Source organism: Parus major, chromosome Z, assembly GCF_001522545.3.
Source record: "Parus major isolate Abel chromosome Z, Parus_major1.1, whole genome shotgun sequence".
Taxonomy (NCBI): domain Eukaryota; kingdom Metazoa; phylum Chordata; class Aves; order Passeriformes; family Paridae; genus Parus; species Parus major.
Genome location: NC_031799.1, coordinates 52,275,581 through 52,286,440, shown reverse-complemented (window position 1 = coordinate 52,286,440; position 10,860 = coordinate 52,275,581). Strand labels below are relative to the sequence as shown.

Here is a 10,860-nt window from a genome sequence, read left to right as displayed (position 1 = left end):
CCCTGCTCACCTGGCTGCTCTCGGAACGTCCCCTCGCTGTGCCCATCGCATCCGCGGTGCTCTCTGACGTCAGGATGCGATGGCCGTGACCGCCCGGCCGGATGCTGCTTGGCCTTCACCGACAGCGGGGGAGCAACGCCGGGCTGCTGCCATTGCTGCTTGTCCTGCTGGCTGCTGCGCCTCATCCTGCTGCTGCCGATCCTGCTGCTGCTGCTGCAGATCCTGATCCTGCCACTGCTGCTGTTATTGCGACTGCGGCTGCTTCTGCTGCTGCTGCAACTCTGGCGTGCGGCTGCAGTCCATCGTCTGGAACAGCCAACACGAAGTTATCCAGCCTGGCCACAGCCAAAGGAATGCGGCAAGAATCCCCGAGGTCACCGCAGCGAGGCTGAGCGTGGAATTACAAGCCAAATCCTCTGGGGATTTACAATGCAAGCAACCTTTCGAGGCTTCTTTTCTGCTTTGCTCCCACCCTGCTGTTGGATTTGAGATCATGTATGTGTTCTGCTGTTGATTACAGGAGGGTGTTAAAATCTAGGGAGGGAAAAGGATTCAGAAAGATGAATATTTTAGTTTTGATTTAAAGGGATTTTATTTTCTTCCCCTTTATTGACGCCCTTCATTTTTGTTAACACAATTTCATCTTTATTATTTTTCTTTTAGGTCGGTTAATATTGTAGCTTTTGGCAATGAAAGAGATGGTTTTTCTGAGGACAGTCAGCAGCCCAGCCTGATCTGGAGCTATCTCGGGAGAAGTGCTCTCATTTCTCAGATCGACAGCAGCTTCTCTGCCAGTCAAGTTGGGAACCCAGTTTTTGCTGAGTATCAAGCTTGCGTATTTGGAAATGTCAGACTGGTGGTATACGACTGTGCTGTCTGGGTAAGAGATCCATCTCAGTCTTTTTAATTGCACTTAACAGTGTGAGCTGTTCTAGTAAAATGAAAACATATCCTAATTTTAAAAGGTTTTCATTGTTGTGGGATTTTATTAGTAGTTCAATTTTTGAATATAGTAAAAACTTATAAAATGTAACCAGGCAAATGTTGGGAAGTCTCAAAGGTGCTACAAAAAAGGTTCTTATAAACAAGCCCCTGGTGGCCTCCCCTGTAAGGAGATGTTTATTTCAACTGCGTTGCTTAGTGGAAATTTTGTGAAAGATAATCCAGAGGTAAACAAGAATGCCTTCTTTGTGACACTGCATCATAAGCTCTGTCTCCAAATAAGTGTCAACAATAAAATGAAATTTTATTTTTCTGTAAAAAAAAAAAGGCAGTTTTCCAGCTGTGAAAAATGACACATCAAAAGATCTGATAACTTGCAAAATACAATGTAGGGAGTATTTTTACTCCTCCTAGAAAGAAAAATCACATCTTAACATTATTACCTTTATCTGATGCAAATAACAAAAATTTTGGCACTGTTGCAAGTTGTCAGCACTTTTGTTAGTAAGTGAGAAAACTTACTTTTGAGTGTGAGCAGATCAATGATTATGTAAGAAATGATACTGATAATCTAAATTAAAACATTAATGACTACTTACTAGTTTTAAAAAGAACCCTCAACTTACTAGCTTTTAGAAATTAAAACAATAATCAGTGTCAGCTCCATAATTCTATTATTTTTGGTGATTTTTGTACTCCTGTAAGGGAAACTTTTTGGAGAATCTGCAGGAACCAAAACAGCTCCATGAAGTAAGTGACCAGAAGATGACAATCTTAAAACTAAACAGTCCAGTTTAGCCGTCCTTCTGTTCTTTATTTCTTTTTGCCAGTTGCACTTACAGACACCAGTTCAGATGGACTGGGGGATCCTGTTTCTAGTCTGTGAAGCTGCATGTGACCTGCACGTGCAGCTTACTGGAGTCACAGAACTGCAGCAAAGAGTAAAATCTCCTGAATATAAATTAAGTCTGTGGGACTCCAAAGGCTGTTTCAGAGGGATGGAGAATGGTAGGAGAGGTGGAAAGGGTAGTGAGGGTAGCTGGAGAAGGGGAATGAAGGACATGAATTTGAGACAGAGTTGATGTGGTTTTATGTTGCTGTAGTTGTATTTAGCCTTCTGCAAAACAAAGTTGTTCTGTTCTGGAGACCTTCTAATTTCTGCCATTCAAAAGCTAGTCTGAGCCATTGCATTTCTGAAGCCTCAAGTTTTTTTCCCTCCATCAGTTAAAGGAAGCAGGAGATACATTACTAAGAATGTTGAAGAAAAATTAGCATTTTTTTCTTCATAGAAGACATTACAGTTAGCAGGACTGAACACTGCAGGAGGTTATTTGTCATGCATAAAGCAGTGTCCTTGCTAGGGTAAGTCAGGACAGGACTATTTTCCACAGTCTGGGTGCTTGAGGTTTGCTATGTCACAGTGGCTCATTTATGGCCGTGCAGAAACAGCACAGAACAATTCAAAATGTTGGCAGATGTTGTCTCAAGTTATATTCTGCATGGAAAAGGATCCCTGTCTCATGTTACCACACAGAGGTGATGGTATGGTGAGCCTTGCAGTATTTCAGCCTCTACCACCTGAACCCAAGGCATATTTGTGTTTTACCTGGGATTTGTACCTCATCTAGATGAAACCCATATGATTAAGGCAAGACAGTCCTGAACATGAACATGGCAACTGAGTACACTGATAATTGTGAGTCTCAAAATTCAAGGGTGCCCAGCTGCTCTTCGTCTTCCACAGCAATCAGATTGCAAAAGCAGTGTTGAATAAATAGAGCTCCACAGTGAGTGGAGGGATCCTTTTGCATGGCAGATTGTGCAGTTTAATTTTTCTGAGTTTCAGTCTGCTGCTGCACCTGTCTGTCAGCCCAGGACACTGCTCAGCCTTTTTAGTCTGCAGGAGGGTCAGCAGGTCAACAAAAATGAATTCATGTTTGCCAATGTGCAAACTTGCATATTGTGAGGAGCTATCCTTCCCCTGGCAGTTGCAGGGTGCAGGATGGAAATGCTGATTTTGGGTCCCCTTATAATTCACGCAGAATCAGAAGGCTTTAGAGACATAGTGGAACACTACACTTTTCAAAATCTGGGGAAAAAATGTCAGAGTTTCCATGGACAGGTTGCTATTTGTGTGCCACTGTCTGGGTGTACCACTGTGGCTTGCTGTGTGTGGCATTGCTTGGGCAGAGCTGTGTGCTGTATGCAGGGGACATGCACAATACACCCACATCCTTATAAATCATGTGGCTTCTAAATATTTTCTAAAAAAATGCAAACGTAGGATAAGAGAAGGCATAAAGAATTAGGGAAAACACACATGTGCTAACACCTCTCATGAATATTGTGATTTTTATAGCTGATCAGTTTCTAATGCATCCTTATGCTGCTCTATAATAAGGCATATTGAATAAGAATGTGTCAGTTTTTCTAATTTTGGAGGGGTAAAATTCTGTGTGGAGCTAGTAACTCATAAAGAATAATTTGCAAGATGAATTTTAAGATTTGCTTTGGAAAAGACTGCTTTAATTAAACTCTGTGTTGGATTTGACAGTCTGATATGCCATTTTTTGACTTGCATGTATTTTGCAATTCCACTTCACTCAGAATTTTTTCATGCTTCTGCAGAAAAAATGCAGGCAGAATTTTTAATATCTAATGGCAAGTGGATCTTCCTCAAGTACAGAATTAAGCATAGCACAGAAGCTGTAATTCATGTTTTGATTCATTTCATTGCAGTGCTGGACAATAAATGGCAAAATAAAAAGTAATAAAAAGTCCTTTGTAAGTGTTCCGCACTTGAAGTAACTCTTGTTCTCCCCTCTCTTACTTGGAGCAATACCCTGAGGATGTGAGAGTGTTTCTGTCTGGGCCTGAGGGGTCTTGCTGCCTTTTTAAAATTCTTTTACTAAGAGCCACCTGGTTTTGGTTGTTTGGGTTTTTTTGTGGCTTTTGTTTGGTTTGTTTGGGTTTACTTTTCCTCATGGGAAACAAAGCCCCAACATTTTTTTTGCTCTTGCCTTTTTTATAAGAACTGCTCAGTTTGTAGAGAATTACACATATCATCAAGTAAAAAAATGTTACAAAAGGGGAAGATAGAGCAGCTGGGTTTTGGAGATTGCCTTGTGCAGGATTAGATACTTGCAGAGGCGTGAATGCTCCACTGTGTCTGCTCAGAGCCTTGCATAGAGTTGCAGACCTCCATGGGGCTCACGAGTACACAAATGTATTAACTGCAACTTAAATATATTGACTACAATTTTGAGAAGTTGTTCTGTGGTTTTTTTTCTAATTCTCCCTTACAACAATTTCATTCCCTGAGTCCTTTTGTATTTTTTCTTAATTATTTACTGCACAAACAGGAGTAGTCCCTCAAGCTTTCTTATGCAAACAGTATCATCCATAGTGTAGTTCTCTGGCTTTTTCCTCTTTATCAAAATTCTTGTGCTCTTGTGCTGCCAAGGCTGGCCAGCCCTTAGCATGTCTAAAGGTAAAGGAATCTGAACCACTTTTAGATTTTATTTACTATTTTTAGAAATCTAGACATATTGCTGTTTCAGTAAAAAATGACAGCATGTAACTTTATTTTTCACTATGCCATCCCTTCTCATTTTTAAGCTGGAATGCCTGAAGTGGAGATTTACAACAATAAATGTTGTAAATATGTTATTATTATATCCTGGTAAAAAATACTATTAAATTAATTTCTGAGAGGATGACACAGGCCAATATGACCTTTCTTTGTTTTGTGGGGGGAATATTTAGGGGGATTTCTAAAGGAGATCCTTCCATCTGTCCTGCAGATGACTTATGTGACTAAGTTCAGGGGACTAGTAAATTATGCAGAGTACACCCATAAAATTTGCTGCAGACCTGATAAGAAATTGCAGAGGAATCTTGAAAAAAAAAAAGCAGGGAAGGCTCTGGTATGTGGTGTAGAGAACATCAGCTTGAAGAAGGTTTTGGTAGTGGAGACCAGGTCTGTAAATGGATCATGGAGAGGGATAACTCTCCAATATTCCAAATGCAGTGCTCTTGGATTTTGGGGAAATCCCAGGGCAACATTCCTACCAGATGTCCTGGCACCCTCTTCCCCACAAAGAGTGGCTGGCATTGCTGCCTCAGATCGAGGGCTGGGCTGGTTGGACATGGGGACACTTATGAGCAACTTCCAGAAAGAGCATGGGCATTGCAAGAGCATTTGTGTGAAGAATTTCACTGCCATTGAGAAAGGCATTCATAAACAATTTTTAACAAAGGAAGTATTGTTGTCTTGTGGGATCATGTGATTTTCTAGGAAAATCATATCTTCAATGCCTCTGAAAGCTTTATTTTCAACATTGAATATTGAGAAGTATAATTTACTAATGGCAAGAACATGTTACGAGACACTTAGAATGAAGGCATACAAGGAAAATGAAGATGTCCTGAGCTGCACATCATCAGAAGTATAATTAATAAGGTCATGTTAAAATAACCTTAGCTGTGCAGATACTTCTTCCCTTTGCCAACCGTTGACTTGTGAAATGGAGCAGCAAGTATGATTAGGAGTAGCTGTTCAAAAATTTCATAGATGGAACCTGAAATTAAGGTTATTCCTGAATTTGAACAGCTGTTCATCATCTGAAGAAATTACCTCTGTCATTTTTGCATGAAAAACAAAAATGAAGGAGGCTCTAGATGCTGCCTCAGGGATGTCTTGTGCAAATAACCCATTGTCAAAGACACTTCTGGAGGATTTTCCTGGCATGTGAGATTTAGCTCTGTTGTACACTGGAGTGAGTGAAAAACAATATACAAACATATGACAAAATTAATATACAAATACACTATTAAATTCCATAAGAATTTTCCATAAGTATTTTTTATTGTTCATGCTTAAAGCTGTGCACCTGTGCTCTACACTTTGCTTATGTTACCACCATTGTCTCCAGTCTTGTAGAGATGGGCAGATGCAATTCTGGGTTGATCTTGAAGACAGTCAGCTGGGCAGAAATTGCAAAGTAGCAGATGTGCTGTCTGCCAACAGAACAGAACAGATAAATATTCCATGTTATTTTTGGGGTTGTATTGTATTTTTCCTTTATATTTTGTTGTGTTAAATATACCTCTATTAAAAATTCTCCACTGAGATCTTCATCAACTAAAGTGTACAAAAGCTGTTCCTTGAAAATTCTCAATTTTTGCCTGCTTGTGTGATCAAGTTCTCCAAATATCCATCTAGATGGCTGTTTCGAAGCACTGCAGCTGGTAGTCTTACTGCTAGATGTGCTAATGTGCATTTAGGTGTAAATGTTATATTATTAATTGGGCCTAAAGTATTTGTATTAAGTGCTAATTAAGACTGTCCTTAGTCTGGGATTAGAATAGCCTCTAAGTGAGTTGTTTCAAAAAAAACCCAAATATCTAGAACAGTACATTTGATCTCCTCTCTTTTTCTCAACATGGTTAATCACATAAGAGCTATTCCTGATAAATTGTTAATTGTGGTTTACTTATTGCAGAACAAAAGCTTCTATTACAGAAGAAAGTAGTGTTCAATGGGAACACCTACTATAATTTATTTCCTGACTTATTTCTTCGTAAGGTCAAGACCTATATTGGGAATGATGTGCACTGACAGTTTAGGCAAATACTTGCTGATTTTGACTTCCGTCAAGGTCATGCTACTTCTTGTAGTTAAGAGCATTGCAGACCAGATTTGAAACAATAACCCTTTTGAAGTGATCAAAAATAGTTATGTTACAAAGCAACAACACCACTTGTTGATATTACTAATTTTTTATGTAATTGACTCCCATTTGTGATATTCTTATTTCTGAGACTTGCTCTTCCAAACTCACATTCATCCCTCCCAGCCCAAACTTTGAGTTCTGCCTGTTTGTCACTTCTGCTGTGCTCATTTATTCCTGTTTTCACACTGTCTTTATTTCATTACTGCTAATTTCCCTTTTTTTCCCTCAAGATCCCAAGTTCTTCTAGTTTTGCATCATGCTGTGCAGGGCTGCCATAGAATCACAGAACCCTTGAATGATTTGGATTGGAAGGAACCTTGGAGATCATCTCATTCCAACTCCCCTGCCATGGGGGGGTTGCTGAAACATGTGCTTGAGAATTGTTTTTTCTTTCCTGCCATGGCAGAAACACCTTCCACTAGACCAGATTGATCAGAGCCTCATCCAACTTGGCCCTAAACACTTCCAGGGATGGGTCACCCACAGCTTCTTAGGGCAGACTGTGCCAGGGCCTCACTGTTCTCTGTGTAAAAAAATGTCTACCTTATATCCAGCCTAAATCTACCCTCTTTTATTTAAAACCATTGTCCCTTGTCCTATTACAACAGGCCCTGCCAAACAGTTTGTTCTCATCTTTCTTATAAGTCCCTTTTAAGTACATAAAGGGCTAAAAAAGTCTCTATTCTAAGAGGTTTTCCTGGGGTGACTTTATGATGGTTGTATCCCCAGTCACCTTCTTTATGTTACACATTAAGTTCTGCACCTCTAAGACTGGCTCTGAGAGTGAAAAGGGGGAAGAAGCCGCAGTTTGTGTTCAGAAAGAGCCCTCGCTCCCCCACATCCTACTCGTGGACTGTGGTGTCTGCAGCATGTACAGACAGCGGGACAGAGCTCTCCTTTGCTGTTAGTTTTTAGCTAGCTGAGGCAGAGAAGTTCCCTGGATGTTGGGGAAGGTGAAACAGGGAAACCTTATGAATGTGATTGTTTAGCACTAGATTCTGAAAATATGAAGGCTAGAATCAAAGTAGAAATGAAAGCCTGCTTTGAGTTATAGGATACTGAGTACTGGTTAACCAAAGAACAATAGCCTAGCCTGCTAGAGGAGAATCCCTGTTGATGAAACAATGTCCTTCTGCTGATAAGAAGAGTCCAAAAGTAAAGAAGCAAGGAAAAAACTTGTAAAGCTCTGTAGAGTATAAAATGCAACACTGTATGTTAATATAGGGAAGCTCATAGGTTGTATGTAAATTATTTAGTGGGTGTGTCTCATGGTGATTGGTTACTAAGAATTAGAATATTCAAGATAGAAAAAGATACATTGGATTGTAACAAGAACTTCGCTCTCTTAACTCTTACCTCTTACCTCTGAACCCCTCCCCCTTATCCCTCTCCCCCTCTCCCCCACTCTTAACTCTCAGCCCCCTCTCCCTGCTCCTACCCCTCCCGTCCTCCCTGCTCTCTCCCTCTGGTTTTTCCCTCTTTCCCTCTCTTACTCCCTCCCTCCTTCTCCCAACCTCACCTCCCCTGCCCTACCTGTGCTCTCTCCCCTCCCCCAGACCACGTGGACGCCAAGGCTGGTGGCGGACACGGGTCTTCCCTCCTTTTACCCTTATAATAAATTGCTTATACTTGAACAGCTTGACCCTGGAGAAGTCTCTCACCGCGAGTGAGCGTTATTACTTCGCCAATACCTGGGCTGTTTTTTTCCCTTTTTCTTGGATCTGTTCAAACCTGCTCCAGACAAATCAGAAACCCAGACAAATCCCTGGAGCTCATACCTGTGGCCCGCTGGGGCCTGGGCCTTGGCACTTTCCAGCGCCGGAGGGACTGATAAGAGAATGAGTGAGCTGAGCTACACCACATGAAAAGGACTTTTCTGGATTTGCTATCTCATCAAACAGAGAGGGTTTATTGTTTAATATTATTCAGTTTTTGTTAAATAAATGGGTTTTTTCCACTTTTCTCCAAGGAAGTCTTTTTCTTGAACCAGTTGGGGGAGGGGCCACTAGAATTTGTTTTCTGGAGGGACCCCATTTGTTGGTTCTCTACCAAATTTGCCCTAAACCAGGACAGAGGTGATAGTAGTTAGGGTTATCAGAGTTTTTTTCCAGTTCTCTGGACCAGTTCCAGACTTTTCTCAAGTTTTCAATTCAGCATACATTCAAAGCCAAGGTTTCCCCTGGTATTTATGAGATACCTCCAGGCAAAACAGAAATTGTGCAGAATTACAGTTTAATGAAAAATATACAAGTAATAGCTGTATACTGCATGTGGATACAGCACAGCTGTAAATTAACAAAATATCAATTTTAAAGGTTAAGTCCTCAGCACAGAGCAATGTGAAGTTGAAAAAGAAGGTTAATCTATGTGATTCAAGTCCTTATCCTGAAGACATTAACACCTGCTAAAGCTATGTGGAAGCTCTTGTGAGGCAGATAAAAATCACACTGAATTATTAAGTTTGTATTTAAAAGTTCATAGGTACATAGGACAGTTTTGTGTAACCATTTCCCTAAAATAGTATGATTAGTAATGTTTTTGTATGAATTGCTGAAAACCTCTACCACTGAAGGTGCTTTTATTTTCTAAAGGAAACTATTTTAAAGTAATTAAATCATCAAAGTTTCTTCCTGAAAAGAATATTCCCTGACAAATCCTATTTTTAATTCTTCTGGAAGAATCCCTGAATTCATGGAAAATATTTATGATTTATTACAACAAACAACTTGCTCTCCAAACAAGGAGATTACAAAGCAGGAAGTCTGCTCATTGTTGCATGTTTTCAAATAAGATCTAAGCAAACAGAAACACTTATGTAAAGTTTTTCATTAAGAATATAGAATATTTCATCTTTTTCTTTATAGACAGTAAATTCTTGATTAGTGTTTTTTTGGTTTTTTTTTCTTTTTAGGATATATTTGACAGTGACTGGTACACTTCCTGCAGGCTCATTGGAGGAGCTGATATTATTGTGATTAAATACTCTGTCAATGACAAGACTTCATTTCAAGAACTAAAGGACAACTATGTGCCAACAGTAAAAAAAGCACTAAGTCACTGCTCAGTTCCAGTAATAATTTCTGCTATTGGTGCAAGAAAAAACGGTATGTAACCAACCTCCTGTAATGACAGATAAAATCTCAAATGGAAGTTTGGTATAGTGTGATTTCAGTAGAAGCTGGATGTTTTTCCATGCTGCAAACAGAAACAATTAGTCTGTCAGGATGACAATAATATGCACATGTATTAGGGCTCTCTAGGCTGATGTACTGGCAAGAACATTGTTTTAATTAACCCCAGTGATGAAAGGCAATTTATCCTTCTTTGACCTCTGCAATGACTCTTCTTGTCATCATACATGGGGATTAAATCCAGTAATTTGGATTAAGCAACATATATTTGGGTATAAAGTATCTCTAGTGTATGAGATTACAATTACATCCAACAGTCTGAAAACACTGGAGAGTGGGTGGGAAAAGACTTGAAATTCTCTGGGACTTTTTTCCTAAGACAATGAATGAAAAACACAACCCTGACTTGTCTTTTACTTCATGACACTTAACTGTAACAAGTGTTTCTGAGCATCCCTCCTTTTAATGAGTAATGATGGGTGTAGATGCAAACATTTATTTTGTAAGGTACATGGAAATATTAATCCATATGAAGTATATCCTCTATGGATAGAATGCTCAGTGTTGCCAAGGTTCTACTTATAAATCTCTTAGCTCAGTGACTGATAAATGACAGTTAAAGACCTCCATAACACTTGAATATTTATTTTCTTTCATTTAGTAATTCACTGATCATGACCAAAAGCTTTTATGCTGTGACTTATACAGGATTAATAAATCTACCATTCTAAAGGCAAGATCTTGGTAATTTGTCTTCCCCAAGCATTTTCTTACACTTTGTATTTAAGAAAAGGAAATCACCAAACTCAGTGACTCCTCTAGTGTTTTGGTTTTTTTCTCTTTTCCTCTTATTTTTTTTTCTGTCTTCCTCCCTATCATGGGGTAGCTTTACCTTTAAGACAGCTGAAGAAAGAGGGGAAGTTGAAGCTGCTGGTGGCTAATGGAAGTTTTTCCTCCTGACCAATTATCAGTCATTTCCAAGAACTGACAGCAGATCTGACCATTAAAAAGTGAATTCAACTTGTAAACACCCCCTTAAGAAGTACAGACAG

At 39.6% G+C, this 10,860-nt stretch overlaps 1 protein-coding gene across 1 annotated transcript; it reads left to right on the top strand.

Annotated features, from left to right (window-relative positions):
- Nucleotides 1-218: 218 nt before the first annotated feature.
- Nucleotides 219-10,651, top strand: RHOBTB3 (Rho related BTB domain containing 3). Its single transcript, XM_015652084.3, has 3 exons — nt 219-495; nt 664-880; nt 9,589-10,651. Coding segments are annotated over exons 1-3 (420 nt in total). The 5' UTR covers nt 219-493; the 3' UTR covers nt 9,790-10,651.
- The last annotated feature ends 209 nt before the right edge of the window (nt 10,652-10,860 follow it).

Bases quoted from the DNA above. Each gene is read 5' to 3' on its own strand.
- RHOBTB3 (XM_015652084.3), top strand. The intron at 881-9,588 runs GTAAGAGATCCA...TTTTCTTTTTAG, and splicing joins TATACGACTGTGCTGTCTGG to GATATATTTGACAGTGACTG.